A 19,913-nucleotide genomic window follows, 5' to 3' on the forward strand; every position below is an offset into this window, starting at 1 on the left:
GGAGGAGTCTAGAAGGGCTTCATGGAAGGACACTTGACTTGAGTCTGGGGGGAGGGAGGATGGAGAGCTTTCCAGGAAGTGGGGTAAGTATTGGGAGAATTACAGAAATGAAAACATAGCACTGCAGAAACAAGGAAATGGTGACAAGTTCCATGTGGCTGCAGAGCAGGGGGCAGGGGTAGGAAAAGGTGGAAGCCAAGGCTGGAGGCCTAGAAGGAAGGGGTTTTTAATGCTATCCTAAGGAGTTTAAATTTAATAAGCAATCTTGCAGAGGTTTTCAGCACAAAGACGACAGAATTAAATGGGCAGTTTGCAGGAAGATCATTCTAAAAGCAATGTGAAGACTGCAGTGAAGAGAGAAACTTGGAGAAATCAGTTTGGGAGTGGCTGTTCAGGTAAAAGGTGGTAAGAGTGAAAGAAGCATTAGAGATGGAGAGAAAGGAAACATAAATGAGCTTGACTGCTGATAATGCAGATTGGTTCAAGAGAGCATTCAAATATTCATCGAGTCCCTACTACATGTGCTGGGCTAAGCTAGATGCTGGAAATACAGCAATAAAACAGATGATTTCTAACATTAATAATTAAAAAAATAAACAAAATAATTACATACTGTGATAAGTGCTATGATGGAAAAAGAAGGGTGCTATGGGAGAGACCAGGAAGGAGGTGGGGGAAGTATGTTGGGGGGTCAGAGACAGGGGTCATTCTTGGAGCTGAGATTTATAAAATGAGAAGGGGCCATGCAAGGGAAGTGCCTTCCTGGGAAGAGGAGTCACAAGTGCCAATTTCATGAAGCTGGAACACCTGGGAATGTTTACGGAAGTTAAAGAAAAAGAAAGGTAAGTGTGATGAAAGTCTGGAAAGGGATGGGAATGGAAAGGGGTATGAGCTGAAGTCAGGGAGCTAGAAGGGCCCAGAAAAGGCAAGGTCTGATGGGAAGGAGTTTGGATGCATTCTCAGTGAGACAGTAATTCATTAGTTATGACTTGCTTTATTTCTGACTAGAATAGATTTTCCTTTCTTCTGGACTGAGGGCAAGTCCTATTTATTATCATATTTTCAGCATCTAGTAGGACAAATGCTCAATAACTGTTGAACTATTTGTACCCTAATTAATGGTCATAATTTGGCTATTTTTCAGCTTACAAAAGCAAAAATAAAAGGAGAAAAAAGAAACTTGCCTGAGGTAACTCAGACAGATTTGGAAGAGAGAGAAAGCAGGAAGGGGATGGAAGAGAAATGTTTGCATTTCTGTTCCTTTCTTTCTTCCACACTCATTGAGCCTAGCAGGAGGTATACTGTGCTGGGCATTCATGTGTGAGGGGGAGTACTCTTCAAAGTGAAATAAACTGAGGCCAGAAAGTCAAAGGAAAAAAACAAAGTGCTTTGCAAATGTCAAGAAAACATGGTTTGAGAATTATGCATTTAAGAGAAACAAAAGAAGTGGTGGTGAGCTTATTTTATAGTTCCCACAAGGGCCAGCAACTGGCATGTTGGCCCAAACAGGGTAGTTGAAAACTAAAAATGTTGCTTTGGGGGTGGATGGAACAGAGAAGCAGCTTGTAACTGGCCACTCCAGTAAGATGCCTCCTGCGACTTGGTTGTCCCTCATTTGGGGAAAGTTTATACTTTAAGACTCTTTTTAGCATATTTTCTGAAATCAAGTTTTGCACAAAGTTAGCAAGTCTAGAAAAGGCTGCCCAAGACAATACACTAGTTTGAAAAGAAGATTTGATGTTTCACTAAACAGGAAATACCCACTAGAACAGCACCTTTAAATATGCAGAATGTGACTATTCATCATCTTCCTCAAATCACTACAACTATGTTTGCTCAAATAAGCAATAGCCATTTATACATTTTTCTATCTTTTGGGGATGCTTAATATTTTGCATAAAGAAACATTCTGAGATAACCAAAGTTTAGAATAACGCATACACTCAAAAAGATTTTGAAAAATTGGAACTTACAAATTAGGAAAATATTAGCAGCTCCCACTTTCGAATTCAGAATTCACAAATACTATATAAAATTCAAAAGTAAAATATTATAGGGCTTCCCTGGTGGCACAGTGGTTGAGAGTCCACCTGCCGATGCAGGGGACACGGGTTCGTGCCCTGGTCCGGGAAGATCCCACATGCCGCGGAGCGGCTGGGCCCGTGAGCCATGGCCACTGAGCCTGCACGTCTGGAGCCTGTGCTACAACAGTGAGAGGCCCGCGTACCGCAAAAGAAACGAGAAAAAAAACCAAAAATAAAATATTATAATGGGGATTATAAACACTGTAATGGGAAAGGCAATAGTATTCGATGGATAGCTTAGCATTCCACTGTGCAATGAGCAATGATTTAAATACTAGTGTACTGATTCCATTTGGGGTTTTAGCAAAGCCTCTTACCCGGAGCCCGTGGAAGCGAGGATTACTGTAGAAGAGCTTCATTTGCTCAGGTGGAAGTGGTCCTAGCACCTTCTGAATAGTAAAAAGTTGGTCAATTTCGCTTTCTCCAGGAAATAAAGGCTGTCCATCACTAAGCTCCCCAAGAATACAGCCCACAGACCACATATCTACAGACTTGCCATAGGGAGCTCTGAAAAGCAAAGGGAGAGATATCTTGGCAACTGAAGAAATAAATTTTAATAATTTCCAAATTATTTTGAACAGATTCATGATTTAAAGCATATTTGGGTATTTAAGGAATTAAAAAATACCACATGGACAAAAGTGAGGCTGAAAAAAAGGAAGTATGGATATCAAAGTAAAACTTCAGAACACAAGTGAATAAATCTATGCTAATAAAGCCATCAGTTTAATAAAAATTTAGTATACACTGATTTGAAATCTATTCACATCCAGATATATTTTGAATATGAATGGATTAATAAACCCTAAATACAGCACACATGTCTGATGAGTTACCACTCACTTGGAGAATGAAATGCTCCCAAGAAATGTATTTTCTAGGCAATTATCCTTTAGCTCTCTAAATGACAGCAAGTTATACTGATCCATTTTTTGAGTTCAGCCTATTAAAATGTACCACTGACTTATGTGTCTTCTTAAACAACAAACACTTAATATTATTTAACCTCTGACTGCACAGAGTCAACACAGCTAAGATTGTGCTAAACGCTATTGGATTATTTACTTCAATCTATTTATACCCTTTGTTTATGGGACTTTATGACAGGCATTTCCCTCAAAGCATTTTTTCCACTTCTTTAGGGATTTATAGCTATCTTCCAAGGTCTGAGTTTACCAGAAGGCTTTTGGAGTACTACTGTTGCTAATCAGCTATACATGAAAATCTACGTATCCCCAAAAAAGCTTTACATGTATACCGCAATATCTATAGCCTTAAATCAAATTACAGAAGGCAGATTAAGAAATCATATTTTTTAGTTTCAAACATAAATTATCTAAGTTTTAAGCAGGGAAAGCCAAAATAAGATACCTGAAAAAAAAAAAGGAATTAAAATTCTAGAATGCCATAGTGCTATAGTAGTAATATAAAACTTTTAACAAATACTCTAAAGCACTTTTAACATAATACAGAATATGTTTCTAGGATGATAAATCATTGTAACAATAAGTCAATATTTTATTTATCTCATTTCCTCCCATAAAAACCCAAGAACCATACTAGGAAACTTCATTTAGATTTTTTTGGTAGCTTGCTGGGAAGGGAAGGATACTGATCTTTCTTTCATACAAGTATAAGAAAGACAAAACTTGTGCTAGATGGAGAAAACTATGGAAAATCTTTACATACCCACCATAAGCTATTTTTCTTCTGTCAACTAATCTGAATAATTTATGCAGCTGTAACTACTTTCAATGTCAAGGACAAAGTCTTGAGAATGTATAAAAACCTGTAAATTCTTCATGTTAACCAAATATCAACTGATTTCAATGGGATTTTTATACAAATAATATGGTTCTTCAACCAGTACTTGACAATCATTTAATCAGTAATATTCAATTTGGCTCAAATTAGTTGGAGTCCCCATCTACTTTTGGTAGCTCCCATATAGCTCTAAACATAACTCAGTTAATGAGCTATAAACATAGCTCAGTTTTCCAGGAGGTATTATTAGGCAGCAAATACTCTCCGAAGTTTCATAATAAGGCTGTCCTCAGAATGAACTCCTCAGGGACATCTTATAGACAAAACCATATTATAATGAGTCCCTCTACCATACTTGAATCCTCAGATGGGGTTCTAAGAATGATTTACTTCGTACTCATTTCTTCTTTGGAAAATCCTGTCCAGGAATTTCAAACTCCCAATCCCTCCCAAAAGAATGAACAGATGAATAGACTACACATTACAGTGAGTCCAGACAGAGGTACACAGAAGAAACATAGACAACACAAAAGAAAATCAATCCTAAATCCAAGTTGAAAAATGAGCACAGAAATTCTATAATCTATCCACACAAGGAGGGATAATAAAGTGACTAGCCACCATTTATTTCACAGGATGAAGCACAAGCTTTTGATTAAAAAAAAATGGTGAAGCTTTCAATAACCGACACCAATAATTCTTATAGGCTCTAGGTCAGCAATGAAACAAGATTTAACGCCAAATGGTTGGTAGACCCTGGGAAATCAATTGTTAACTTCAAAATAAACCCTCAATGAGAACCTGCTGCATAGTACAGGGAACTCTACTTCACTGTACAGTAGAAACTAACACAACATTGTAAAACAATTATACCCCAATAAAAAAAAACTTTTTAATAATAAAAAAATAAGAAAATCAACTGACCACAAGTGTAAAAAAATAAAAATAAACCCTCAGTGGGGGGGTGGTGGTGGTGGGATGAACTGGGAGACTGGGATTGACATATATATACACTAATATGTATAAAATAGATAACTAATAAGAACCTGCTGTGTAAAAAATAAATAAACCCTCAGTGAGTAGCTTAAACATATAGTCATCATGATCTTCAGAAGAAATACAGAAATTTATATTTCTATTATATAAAAAGTACCTTTATTTATTAAAAATTTTTTTAATTGAAGTATAGTTTACAATGTTGTAAAAAATATCTTTTAAAAATTAAATTTCTCATGTCCCCTAGATACATGTATGGCACACTAAAGAAAAGAGATAAAACCTATAATAATTCGTGCACTGGTCATCATTACCATCATATCTAATTTTATTTGTAGAGTGTGTCTTCTACCTCAATTCTTTGATGGTCCCAAAGAAGGAAATACGATCTAGGAAGAATAAGAAAATACTACAACTACGATAGGTAGAGAATTATTAGTGAAACTGTGATGGAGATCAAGACTACAGGTCCTCTCTTAGGTTCTGAAGTTAAAACATAGTAAGAGGAAGAAGTATCTTATCAGAAAATGTTTTTCTGGTGTTGACAGGTGAATGAAATACCACTGAAAGTGGAAGGGTGGCACAAAGTGGATGGATGTGGCAGTGTTGCTGAGAAAATTATCAATATATTAGTCTGGAAAGCCATTTATCATCAAACAGGATTTACAATGTTTGGAAGGAAAATATCAGTAGGTTCAATATTTACAGAAAAGTGGCTAGGCATAAGAGATACTCCATAAGTATCTGCTGAATGAATGAATGAATACATGAACAAACAGATAAGCCGGAATGTCAAACTCTGTGGATATACACATTCTTAATGTGGAAGACTATTAACAAAGATGGCAGCAATAATTTCCCTCCATTTCCATACACCTGCCACTTTGTAATGTGATTCTGCCACTCCTCCCATCAAGAGGCGAAGTTTATTCCTCCATCCCTTGAATCAGGGCTTAGACAAGTAACGTGCTTTGGCCAATGAGGCAAAAGTCATGCAAAGAGGCTTGAAAACCACCTTTGCTTTTGGGCTTGCCCTCTGCTCAGGGAATTCTTCTGCTATTATATGAAGAAACTTGGACTAACGCACTGGAGGATGAGTCCCCATGGAACAGAGATAGTTTGTCCCAGCTGAGGACCTAAACCAACCAGCTTCCAGATGACCTGCTGACTGTAGCTATATGAGCAACTCCAGTTGAGACCAGCAGAAGAATCATCCAGTTGAACTCAAACAGCTGACTCCCCCAACCCGATGGCACCCAGAATTGTGAGCAAATAAAATGGTGCTTGCTTTATGTCATTAAGTTTTTAGGTGGTTTGCTACACTGCAATAGGTAACTGGTATTTAATTAACTCAAGTTCTTATCTTCCACAGATAATCCCAAAGTTAACAATAGAGGATCAGCAAATATGTAGATGTCACTCTATTCTGGGAAGGTAACTCACCCAAGTAAGAGTTCTGGAGACCGATACCACCTGGTGGCCACATATTCTGTATAATTAGCATTATTGCCTTCTGAGAGATTCCGAGCAAAACCTGAAAGATAGCAAAGCCCAAAGGTGTAATTTTGAAAAAGAATTAATTTTTTTAAAGAATTAATTAGAATTAATTAATTTGTCATGTTGACAAAATATTTCAGTGCTATTAATACCTTAAAGGAACATCAAAAGAATATAATGATTGTTACTGAATGGGCTGTTTATTAACAGTGTCCTTGTCATTTAAAAAAGTTAGTCCATTGTTCATTCGTCAATTAAAATATACAGTGTATTCACTACAAAACCAGCCTCTCCTCTCTGATAAAGAAATCTATGTTTTCAAAGTTATTGCATGCTTTTATAAGCATTCAGAGCTTTTCCAATAAGTGTAAATCTTAGAAACAAAATGAAGACTCCACAAGAGCCAGAAGTCAAAGCTAAATTAGCATGTCGCAGATAGTCGTTAATTCTGCTATGTGGGACCTTAGATAGCATTTGTATATCTATTGGTGCTGATCAGCTCGGCCATTATGTAAACAACTATCGGTAGGGTTTGGCAATGATGGAAACAAAGCAGGCTAAAATGATTTTTATCTCCTAATGTGACTGAGAAGCATATTAGGGATATCTTAATTACCTTACAGACTCTATTGCTACCCCCCGCCCCCCGCAAGTAACAACCCTTTCAAAAGGTTTTGGGGCCACAAAATAAACTGGCAAGTAGGTTAATTACCCATCTAACTCACCAAAAGCAATATAGGTTCACTGTAAATAGTTACAGAGAACCAGAATATTAAAATTAAAGGTAAAAGTTAAGGTGTATGTCAGTTTCAAGAAATAGAAAATAGTGTTTCTTAAAGTGGAACAGTAAAAAAAAAAATAAACACAGCAAAAACAAACCCCCTAACTTCAGTTAATCAACACTTCTTTATAAGACATATTTGGAAGAAATATTCGTATTTTTTAGTGGGATTCTTCAAGCCAGACAAAGGAGCTACACACTCTGGGAGGGAAAACAATCAGGAGGTTCTTGGTGGGGATGTGCAGGGCACAGAACGCCATATGTGGGGCCATCATGTGGAACTTCCTGACCGTTTAAAGCTGTCTTTTCTTTAAGAAATGATGCTAGACTAAGGATACTTTTTTCCTATTATTAACCATTCTATATGCATCTTTTTTATTTATAACTTGCTTGACAAATTTCAGCTCCTAAGTACTTCTTAAGATGTTTAGGTACAGCAGGACTCTTCTTTGCATTATTTTTTTTAAATTAATTTATTTTTTGGCTGCATCGGGTCTTAGTTGCAGCACGCAGGCTCTTTGTTGCGGCACGTGGGCTCCTCTCTAGTTGCAGCGTGCGAGCTCCAGAGTGCGTGGGCTCTGTAGTTTGTGGCACGCAGGCTCTCTAGTTGAGGCACGCGAGCACAGTAGCTGTGGTGTGTGGGCTTAGTTGCCCCATGGCATGTGGGATCTTAGTTCCCTGACCAGGAATCGAACCTGCATCCCCTGCATTGGAAGGAGGATTCTTAACCACTGAACCACCAGCGAAGTCCCCCACTGAACATTTAAAGGGAATAAACGGAATCATTCCAAAAATGTCTTTTAACCTTACAGATATATAACTATTGCATATATACAACACATATGTATTTACATAGTTATATTTTCAGTGTTTATGATTATGCCTGAAACAATTTCTATCACTATTTAAAATATTAATTTTTTTTTTTATCCAACTCAAGTCAGCAGGCCATAGTGGTATTTCTGGAAAATTCTTTCTCTGAGGTCATTAAGTACTGGGCTTATGAATATATGCACATGCATGTATTTGCTTTGAATTCTCATTAAACAAATACTGCATGATGAATTTTTTAAAATAGTAGACAATACTATGCAAAGAGAGTAGAACTCTTCCCACAATCAACTTTTTAATATACAACCCAATAGAATGTTCATTTGCTAATTTAAGTCAAAAGATAAAAAATACTTTTAATACACCTGTAAAAGCTACTTAAGTGCTATATTAAATTAATTCTGTACTTACAGGGCTCAATTTCTTTTTAACTTACCAAAGTCACACAGTTTCAAAACATCATTGTGGCTGATTAAGAGATTTTCTGGTTTTATATCTGGAGTATCAAGATTAAAAAACAATTATTAAAAAATGTTCCATGTACTGCTGATTGATACTGTTAGAGCACTGTAATGGCACCTAATTAGAAATATCCAGAGTAATATGAATAGAAAACTATGGCAGTGAAAAGCAGAGTAACACATTTTATGCTGGTACACAAAAGTTCCAATTAATTTTTTTTTGAAAAACATGCAGACCACCATTTCAAAAATATTTTTCCCCTTAAATTTTAAAGGTATCAATTGGACCTCTGAAAGGAATTTAAAAATGATTAAATCTAGGCTACCACATTTTAAGGAACTATTTTTACTTTATAAAATACTAATAATACAAATTTTTGGAGATAGACTATAAACTGTTTACACCCACAAGATACTTTAAAAACATATATGAGAGTAAGTAGGTAGCATTATATTTACTGGAGAAAAAATACAAATAAGATACATTGTTCCTTATGATTTTCTGTATACTTTCTATATTTATGTATCTCTTTAGGTTTTCTATGATGTGGTTCACAATCATAAATGTCTAGTGCTGAAGCTATGATGGATGAGTCAAGATAAGATTTCTCATTTATTCTGTGGATCTTTTGAAGATGTGGTGGGAGTTAAGGAGTAGAAATACACAGAAAATGCAGTTTAATTCCCTCCCTTTGGAGGCATCTCACAATTCTATTTTTAGAGTGCCCATCATCTATATTATATGGTAGAAATGAAAATGGAGAAAGGGAAGAGGTAGGAGTGAGATCTGTAGATTTCAGAATCATGGTTTCTGAATTAATTCACAACCATTAATTCACTATACACTTAACCAAATCGCAGTATCACTATGGAAATGCAGCTAAATCAGTTTCTTAATATCCTCAAACTGTAGTAGAGACTGTTATTAGAATCATTACCCTAGACACTAGATGTCCAGGTGACCAAGACATCTCTCCATGCTGCCAACAACCTTCATAATGTAACTGCTATGAAAGTCAAATGCAAGAGAAATACAAACTGTCTCTTTCCAGAAATAATAGGAGTTGGCATTCTTCACATGACCTTTAAGCTATTCTTAAAGTGAGGCTTTTTTTTTTTTTTTTTTTTTTTTGCGGTACGCGGGCCTCTCACTGTTGTGGCCTCTCCCGTTGTGGAGCACAGGCTCCAGACGCGCAGGCTCAGTGGCCATGGCTCACGGGCCCAGCGGCTCCAGAGCATATGGGATCTTCCCAGACCGGGGCACGAACCCGTGTCCCCTGCATCGGCAGGCAGACTCGTTTCAACCACTGCACCACCAGGGAAGCCCAAAGTGAGGCTATTTTTAAAGTGATATCCTTGTGTGCCTGTTTAGATAAATTAAAATGTAGTATTCATTTGTCTGATAATTCAAAGATAAGAAGTGGATACTGCAACATTTTCTGACAAACATCTTTGAGCTTCATTATTGTATCAATTTGTGTCCCTTGAATGCAAGAGATTATCAGGAAAAGATAAATGGTATAGATTAAAGATCTTGCTGAGCAAGTAATTTCCCTTTTACTGCTATAAACCACCCACTTCATGGCAATAAAGGACAAAATAGAACAGTTTATGGAAGTATAATCATGGCCCTTATGCAAGGTTCATCATGCCTACAACCTGCAAACAATGGGCACTTTTCATGAACAGGTAGGGAAAATCAGGAGGTAAAGGTACATACTAGAGATCTTGGTCTAAGAGGAAATGAGAAGTGGCTGTCAATGGGGGCCAGTGACTTAGCACCATGTCTAAAGCCTGATTCTGGCTTGTTTCACATTACCTGCTCTACCTGCAGGACCAAAAGGCAATGGAGAGGGTAGTTCCCCCTGCAAGTAAGCTTCAAAGTTTCCATTTGTTGAGTTCGTTTTATCACTAGGTGCTTTTGCTGTTGAAAGCGGATCTGGTTTTACAAACACAGAGATCTCACCATAATATCCAAATAAATGTGCAGTCCATCCTTTTGGTGATACAAAAGGAGACTTGGAGCCCAAACAATGTCTCATATCCTATACTTTCAAAATGTATTTAATTTAAATGGAATGTCAGTGCCTGTGTGAAATATTTTGTTAACTTTATTTGATATTTTCCATTTCAAAAATTCCATACTTACCTCGATGAACAATATCATTCTTATGGCACCAGTGAATAGCTTTGATTAGCTGATAGATATAACTTTTTACTTTTTCAGGTGGAACTCCATTTGGCATTTCTTCCAGCAATTCAAGCATATTCTAAAAATTAAATAGAGAGCCAATGATCTCCAAAATCAGGTGGCCCATAAATCATGTATTAACAGTTTAAAAAAGCACCTTGGATGATAATTCATCTAATACACAGCATGCATTTTTTAAAAATTGCTTTGCTTTCCATCCACAACCTTTCTTGTGAAGCAGCATATTGTATTGAATCAAGGTTCTCTTTTAAGAGAAATTCCATTTTTACTACTCCCCAATGCTATCTCAAATAATAACCCTGTGCATTTTTCACTCTCCCTAAAATCTATCAGGCATCATTTTAGCCTAATTTCGAGGGAAAAACAACATAAAGTAGAGAAAAGACACTGTAATGTATAGAGGAGAGGGGAAACAGTCATTTTAACATAGTGCACTGTGCATCTCCAAAAGAACTTTGCGATAAAATCAAGACTTGAAATATTTCTGGGAGACCTGGAAAATATTCTTAAATGATCCCTAAGGTTAGCAGTGATCAATATAATCAGAACAAATATTTAAACAGTCTACAAAATATGGTTGAAATAAAAATTCACAGACTCCAAACAAACCAATATTCAAAAATCTTAATCTGGAGTCAGAGACCATTCTAAAACTCATGCACATTTTTTATTTATTTTATTTTTTTAATTTAAAAATTTTTTTTTTTGCGGTACGTGGGCCTCTCACCGCCGTGGCCTCTCCCCTTGCGGAGCACAGGCTCTGGACGCACAGGCTCAGCGGCCATGGCTCACAGGCCCAGCCGCTCCATGGCATGTAGGATCTTCCTGGACCGGAGCACGAACCCGTGTCCCCTGCATCGGCAGGGGGACTCCCAACCACTGCGCCACCAGGGAAGCCCCATGCACATTTTTTAAGTAGAAATTCCACTTAACCAATTTCTGCTGAATTTCCAGATTAACTAAATATTCTCCACTCTCTCTGTAAAGCATAAGACTAAGGTCTACAGCATGATTAGAGCTTATTGTTTGTAGATGACCATCTAGGACAGCAGTTCTCAAAGTGTGATCTGTGGATCTCAGAGGAGGGGGGTGTCTCAGAGGACCCATGAAGTCAAAACTATATTCATGACAGCACTCAGTTATTTGTCTTTTTCACTGTGTTGGTATTTACACTGATGGCACAAAGCAATGATGGGTAAACTGGTGGTACCTTAGCATGAATCAAGGCATTGGATTCTTCAATGCCATAACCTTACAGTTAAAAAAAAAAAAAAAAAGGCCAATTTTAGTAAAGGATGTTTTTGATGAAGCAGTAAAAATTACTTTTATTAAATTTCAGTTCTTGAGTACATGTCTTTTTAGGAATCTACATGATAAAATGAGGAATATGCATAAAGCACTCCTGCTGCATATCAAAATACGATAGCTGTCATGGGGAAAAGTACTTGGGCAACAGAGTTATAAACTGAACTAGTCATTTTTCTTCGGGTACACCATTTTTACTTGAAAGAATGAATGATACACAGGTATTTATGTTAACATGTAATGGGTCTATTATTATTTTTAAATGAATTAATATTTTTATATTGCTCAGTTTTGACTTCTAATATGATAAACATTAATAGATAAAACTCACATAAATACAAAGCTCTTAGGGTTCCCAATAATGTTAAGACTGTAAATGGAGTCCTAAGACCAAAAAGTTGCTGCTCTACTACAACTTTACAATGTTGTTCCCACCAGTCAAGTTGTATTCATATAAACAATCAGGTGTTTATAATACTCCCATATGTATTTATAACAGATGCACTTGTTATTTTAATATAATTAAATATCATATAAACCAATGAAATAATGTTTCTAAAAAAGAGATTTGCTGTTTATAAGAAAATGAAGTTTAATACTTTGAAAAGACATAATAAAGGAAAGCTACCACACATAATGCTATCTAATCGATTGTGAGTGCAACAACTATAAAACACTGGCAAGGGACGGTGGTGTGGTACAGATTCTTCACTGAAACTACTTTGCAATTTTTTTTGTTTTTTAACATCTTTATTGGAGTATAATTGCTTTACAATGTTGTGTTAGTTTCTGCTGTAATAACAAAGTGAATCAGCTATACGTATACATATATCCTCATATCCCCTCCCTCTTGCGTCTCCCTGCCACCCTCCCTATCCCACCCCTCTAGGTGGTCACAAAGCACGGAGCTGATCTCCCTATGCTATGCGGCTGCTTCCCACTAGCTATCTATTTTACGTTTGGTAGTTTATATATGTCCATGCAACTCTCTCACTTCGTCCCAGCTTACCCTTCCCACTCCCCGTGTCCTCAAGTCCATTCTCTATGTCTCTGTCTTTCTTTACTCCTGTCCTGCCCGTCAGTTCATCAGAACCATTTTTTTTAGATTCCATACATATGTGTTAGCATACAGTATTTATTTTTCTCTTTCTGACTTACTTTACTCTGTATGACAGACTCCAGGTCCATCCACCTCACTACAAATAGCTCAATTTTGTTTCTCTTTATGGGTGAGTAATATTCCATTGTATATATGTTACCACATCTTCTTTATCCCTTCATCTGTCGATGGACACTTAGGGTGCTTCCATGCCCTGGCTATTGTAAATAGTGCTGCAATGAACATTGTGGTCCATGACGCTTTGAATTACGGTTTTCTCAGGGTATATTCCCAGTAGTGGGATTGCTGGGTTGTATGGTATTTCTATTTTTTGTTTTTTAAGGAACCTCCATACTGTTCTCCATAGTGGCTGCATCAATTTACATTCCCACTAACAGTGCAAGAGGGTTCCCTTTTCTCCACACCCTCTCCAGCACTTATTCTTTGTAGATTTTTTGATGATGGCCATTCTGACTGGTATGAGGTGATACCTCATTGTAGTTTTGATTTGCATTTCTCTAATGATTAGTGATGTTGAGCAGCTTTTGATGTGTTTGTTGGCAATCTGTATATCTTCTTTGGATAAATGTCTCTTTAGGTCTTCTGTCCATTTTTGGATTGGGTTGTTTGTTTTTTTGATATTGAGCTGCATGAGCTGCTTGTATATTTTGGAGATTAATCCTTTGTCAGCTGCTTCATTGGCAAATATTTTCTCCCACTCTGAGGGTTGTCTTTTCATCTTTATGGTTTCCTTTGCTGTGCAAAAGCTGTTAAGCTTCATTAGGTCCCATTTGTTTATTTTTACTTCCATTTCTCTGGGAGGTGGGTCAAAAAGAATCTTGCTGTGGTTTACATCATAGAGTGTTCTGCCTATGTTTTCCTCTAAGAGTTCTATAGTGGCTGGCCTTACATGTAGGTCTTTAATCCATTTTGAGTTTATTTTTGTGTATGGTGTTAGGAAGTGTTCTAATTTCATTCTTCTACATGTAGCTGTCCAGTTTTCCCAGCACCACTTATTGAAGAAGCTGTCTTTACTCCATTGTATATTCTTGCCTCCTTTATCAAAGATAAGGTGACCACATGTGCATGGGTTTATCTCTGGCTTTCTATCCTGTTTCATTGATCTATATTTCTGTTTTTGTGACAGTACCATACTGTCTTGATTACTGTAGCTTTGTAGTATAGTCTTTTCTTTCTCAAGATTGCTTTGTCTATTCGGGGTCTTTTGTGTTTCTATAAAAATTGTGAAATTTTTTGTTCCAGTTCTGTGAAAAGTGCCATTGGTAGTTTGATAGGGATTGCACTAAATCTGTAGATTGCTTTGGGTAGTATAGTCATTTTCACAATGTTGATGCTTACAATCCAAGAGCATGGTATATCTCTCCATCTGTTTGTATCTTTAATTTCTTTCATCAGTGTCTTATAGTTTTCTGCATACAGGTCTTCTGTCTCCTTAGGTAGGTTTGTTCCTGGGTATTTTATTCTTTTTGTTGCAATGGTAAATGGGAGTGTTTCCTTAATTTCTCTTTCAGATTTTTCATCATTAGTGTATAGGAATGCAAGAGATTTCTGTGCACTAATTTTGTATCCTGCTACTTTACCAAATTCATTGATTAATTCTAGTAGTTTTCTGGTAGCATCTTTAGGAATCTCTGCGTATAGTATCATATCATCTGCAGTGAGAGTTTTACTTTTTCTTTTCTGATTTGGATTTTTTTCTTCTCTGATTGCTGTGCCTAAAACTTCCAAAACTATGTTGAATAAGAGTGGTGAGAGTGGGCAACCTTGTCTTGTTCCTGATCTTAGAGGAAATGGTTTCAGTTTTTCACCATTGAGAACGATGCTGGCTGTGGGTTTGTCATATATGGCCTTTATTTTGTTGAGGTAAGTTCCCTCTGTGCCTACTTTCTGGAGGGTTTTTATCGTGAGTGTTGAATTTTGTCAAAAGGTTTTTCTGCATCTAATGAGATTATCATATGGATTTTATCCTTCAATTTGTTAGTATGGTGTATCACATTCATTGACTTCATATATTGAAGAATCCTTGCATTCCTGGGATAAACCCCACTTGATCATGGTGTATGATCCTTTTAATGTGCTGTTGGATTCTGTTTGCTAATATTTTGTTGAGGATTTTTGAATCTATGTTCATCAGTGATATTGGTCTGTAGTTTTCTTTTTTGTGACATCTTTGCCTGGTTTTGTTCTCAGGGTGATGGTGGCCTCGTAGAATGAGTTTGGGAGTGTTCCTCCCTCTGCTGTATTTTGGAAGAGTTTCAGAAGGTTAGGTGTTAGCTCTTCTCTCAATGTTTGACAGAATTCGCCTGTGAAGCTATCTGTTCCTTGGCTTTTGTTTGTTGGAAGATTTTTTTTTAAGTGTTTTGGTTATTTTTAGTTAAAGAAAAACAGCCTTTTTCAAGGGCAACAACGTGAACTCAAAGTCAGAAGGAAACAGGGTGTGTGGGCTTCTCACAGTCTCTTGCTCCATAAACCTGGATGTGATTTTCCTCCTGGAAAATCAGGTGCGACTGGCCAGAAGAGGGTTGACTTTGGTGGGGTAGGTGGAGCTGCAGCCAGATTGGTCTGAGAGGGCTCTAAGGTGACTTCCATATGCCAGCCAGTTGACATGATTAACACTATTATTCTTGAGGGGCATTAAATTAAGGAATGACACAGGGAGCCAAGAGAGCGGCTTATTTGGTTGGTTCTCAATCACAATCAGGAAATAGTCTTTATAGGGTGCAACGATGATTTCATTTTTCTTGGAGCGAATTCGAAGGAAGGTGAGGTCATTCTGGGGGTCAATTTCACGCACGGTGCTCCGGGCCTTCTAGATGAAGTTGTGCATGAGGTTGGTGTACTGTGTGGTGTTGGGATTGTCCATGGTGCTCTTGATGGGAATGCCTTCTGTGTCCACCACGATGTTTCCCTGCACGCACTTCTGGTTCTGAAGTCGCTTCAGTGTCTCCTCCACCTCTACCATCTTGGACCGATCCAGTAGCTCCACGTCACCAGCCCTCAGCTCAGTCCCTGTTGGAAGATTTTTAATCACAGTTTCAATTTTCTTACTTGTGACTGGTCTGTTCATATTTTCTATTTCTTCCTGGTTCAGTCTTGGAAGGTTGTACTTTTCTAAGAAACTGTCCATTTCTCCCAGGTTGTCTATTTTATTGGCATATAGTTGCTTGTAGTAATCTCTCATGATTCTTTGTATTTCTGCAGTGTCAGCTGTTACTTCTCCTTTTTCATTTCTAATTCTCTTGATTTGAGTCTTCTCCCTTTTTTTCTTGATGAGTCGGGCTAATGGTTTATCAACGTTGTTTATCTTCTCAAAGAACCAGCTTTTAGTTTTATTGATCTTTGTGATCATTTCCTTCATTCATTTTTTATTTATTTCTGATCTGATCTTTATGATTTCTTTCCTTCTGCTAACTTTGGGGTTTTTTTGTACTTCCTTCTCTGATTGCTTTAGGTATAAGGTTAGGTTGTTTGAGATTTTTTTTGTTTCTTGAGGTAGGCTTGTATTGCTATAAACTTCCCTCTTAGAACTGCTTTTGCTGCATCCCACAGGTTTTGGGTTGTCGTGTTTTCATTGTCATTTGTTTCTAGGTATTTTTCAATCTCCTCTTTGATTTCTTCAGTGATCTCTTGGTTATTTAGTAGCATATTGCTTAGCCTCCACGTGTTTGTATTTTTTACACTTTTTTTCCTGTAACTGACATCTAGTCTCATAGCGTTGTGGTCAGAAAAGATACTTGATACAATTTTAATTTTCTTAAATTTACCAAGGCTTGATTTGTGACCCAAGATACGATCTATCCTGGAGAATGTTCCATGAGCACTTGAGAAGAATGTGTGTTCTGTTGTTTTTGGATGGAATGCCCTATAAATATCAATTAAGTCCATCTTGTTTAATATTTCATTTAAAGCTTGTGTTTCCTTATTTATTTTCATTTTGGATGATCTGTCCACTGGTGAAAGTGGGGTGTTTAAGTCCCCTACTATAACTGTGTTACTTTCGATTTCCCCTTTTATGGCTGTTAGCATTTGCCTTATATATTGAGGTGCTCCTATGTTGACTGCATAAATATTTACAATTGTTATATCTTTTTCTTGGATTGACCCCTTGATCATTATGTAGTGTCCTTCTTTGTCTCTTCTAATAGTCTTTATTTTAAAGTCTATTTTGTCTGATATGAGAATTGCTACTCCAGCTTTCTTTTGATTTCCATTTGAATGGAATATCTTTTTCCATCCCCTCACTTTCAGTCTGTATGTGTCCCTAGGTCTGAAGTGGGTCTCTTGTTGACTGCATATACACGGGTCTTGTTTTTGTATCCATTCAGCCAGTCTATGTCTTTTGATTGGAGCATTTAATCCATTTACATTTAAGGTAATTATTGATATGTACGCTCCTATTACCACTTTCTTAATTGCTTGGGGTTTGTTATTGTAGGTCTTTTCCTTCTCTTGTGTTTCCTGCCTAGAGAAGTTCCTTTAGCATTTGTTGTAAAGTTGGTTTGGTGGTGCTGAATTTTCTCAGCTTTTGCTTGTCTGTAGAGGTTTTAATTTCTTTCTCGAATCTGAATGAGTTCCTTGCTGGGTAGAGTAATCTTGGTTGTAGGTTTTTCCCTTTCATCACTTTAAATAGGTCCTGCCCCTCCCTTCTGGATTGCAGAGTTTTTGCTGACAGATCAGCTGTTAACCTTATGAGGATTCCCTTGTATGTTATTTGTTGTTTTTCCCTTGCTGCTTTTAATATTTTTTCTTTGTCTTTAATTTTTGATAGTTTGATTAATATGTGTCTTGGCGTGTTTCTCCTTGGATTTATCCTGTATGGGACTCTCTGTGCTTCCTGGACTTGATTAACTATTTCCTTTCCCATATTAGGGAAGTTTTCAACTATAATCTCTTCAAATATTTTCTCAGCCCCTTCCTTTTTCTCTTCTTCTTCTGGAACCCCTATAATTCGAATGTTGGTGCATTTAATGTTGTCCCCCAGGTCTCTGAGACTGTCCTCAATTCTTTTCATTCTTTTTTCTTTATTCTGCTCTGCAGTAGTTATTTCCACTAATTTTATCTTCCAGGTCATTTATCCGTTCTTCTGCCTCAGTTATTCTGCTATTGATTCCTTCTAGACAATTTTTAATTTCATTTATTGTGTTCTTCATCATTGTTTGTTTGGTGTTTAGTTTCTCTAGGTCCTTGTTAAACGTTTCTTGTATTTTCTCCATTCTATTTCCCAGATTTTGTAACATGTTTACAATCATTACTCTGAATTCTTTTTCAGGTAGACTGCCTATTTCCTCTTCATTTGTTTGGTCTGGTGGGTTTTTCCCTTGTTCCTTCATCTGCTGCGTATTTCTCTGTCTTCTAATTTTGCTTAACTTACTGTGTTTGGGGTATCCTCTTCACAGTCTGCAGGTTCGTAGTTCCCACTGTTTTTGGTGTATGCCCCCAGTGGGTAAGGCTGGTTCAGTGGGTTGTGTAGGCTTCCTGATGGAGGGAACTGGTGCCTATGTTCTGGTGGATGAGGCTGGATCTTGTCTTTCTGTTGGGCAGGACCGTGTCTGGTGGTGTGTTTTGGGGTGTCTGTGAACTTATTATGATTTTAGGTAGACTCTCTGCTAATGGGTGGGGTTGTGTTCCTGTCTTGCTAGTTGTTTGGCATGGGGTGTCCAGCACTGTAGCTTGCTGGTCGTTGAGTGGAGCTGGGTCTTAGCGTTGAGACAGAGATCTCTGGGAGAGCTCTTGCTGATTGATATTATGTGGGGCCAGGTGGGCTCTGGTGGTCCAATGTCCTGAACTCGGCTCTCCCACCTCCGAGCTCAGGCCTGACACCTGGCCGGAACACCAAGACCCTGTCAGCCACATGGCTATGTGTCAGGTTTGCCCACTTCAGGGTTGTAGAGGCCAGGGTCAGACCTTGGAAGCTGATGGGGAATGAGGCCAACTCCTGGTCCAGGACAGGGCGCAGGTCCAAAGGAGGTGGGGAGGGCGTGTCCTAGGAAACGATTGGGTCAATGCGTCCAGGCTTGGTGGGGGTGGTGCTGGGTAAAGGGAGGCCCAAGGATCTGGATCCAAGAAACTGGATATTTTCCCAAGATTGTCAGGGCCACGAGTCAGGAATCATCATGGAGAGAAGCCAAGGACAGTGCCAGGATCACACAGCTGGTAAATAATGGAGTTTGGCTTAAACTCAGGCCAGTCATCTCTGAAGCGCACATTTTTGTACCCTTATCCTATGCTACTCTCAAAGATTCTCAGCTGAAATAGTCCTGCCCCTGCTTCCTCAGCTCTTTCTGCTTTCCTCCATCCCAACGTGCACAATAATATACTGCAATAAACTGTTTACTTGCCATTCCTTTGCAATGTTTTTAGGTTTTCACTTCACTTTAAAGAAACCGACACAGGATATCATTGATACATTATGGGTAGGAGGTATGTAAGAAAACCCATCAGAATTCCAACCAGAAGATCAATACTCAAAAGGCCTTGACCCTGCCTCTAAAGAGAGTGTGGAAAGTGAATGTATATTGATATGTTTTAAGTTAAAACAAAATGTTTAAAGTATATATGCATCATTTTTTAGTGATTCTCCACTCAGGTTGTCTTTTTCAATTAACAAATGCACAGGAGGTCCCAAATGCACAGGAGGAATAAGAGGGCTTTGTAATAAAGAACATAAATTGTATGTCTCATTTCATATTCAACTCTAAATTCCTGAGTTATAGAGAAGAATGTCCCCCAATATCCATTCTTCCCTTACTAGAGTAATACAACTTGTAAGTGGATGCCTAAGTGTCCAGAATGAAGAGTACATTTTCTTTCTGCCTTGCAGCTAGTGTGGCCACACAACTAAGTCCTGGCCAATGGGATGTGA

At 37.7% G+C, this 19,913-nt stretch overlaps 1 protein-coding gene and 1 pseudogene across 1 annotated transcript in view; both read right to left on the reverse strand.

Annotated features, from left to right (window-relative positions):
• CDKL5 (cyclin dependent kinase like 5) overlaps positions 1-19,913 on the reverse strand; it is a 152,741-nt gene that overhangs the window by 39,399 nt on the left and 93,429 nt on the right. The window contains exons 6-9 of the mRNA XM_060137629.1: positions 10,564-10,684; positions 8,390-8,449; positions 6,288-6,378; positions 2,402-2,591 (exon numbers count right to left, since the gene is read on the reverse strand). Coding sequence (XP_059993612.1) covers positions 2,402-2,591; positions 6,288-6,378; positions 8,390-8,449; positions 10,564-10,684 — 462 coding nt within the window. The remainder of the gene's footprint in view (positions 1-2,401; positions 2,592-6,287; positions 6,379-8,389; positions 8,450-10,563; positions 10,685-19,913) is intronic.
• On the reverse strand, positions 15,426-16,055 carry LOC132513679 (dynein light chain roadblock-type 1-like; annotated as a pseudogene).

Source organism: Lagenorhynchus albirostris, chromosome X (genome assembly GCF_949774975.1).
Source record: "Lagenorhynchus albirostris chromosome X, mLagAlb1.1, whole genome shotgun sequence".
NCBI lineage: Eukaryota > Metazoa > Chordata > Mammalia > Artiodactyla > Delphinidae > Lagenorhynchus > Lagenorhynchus albirostris.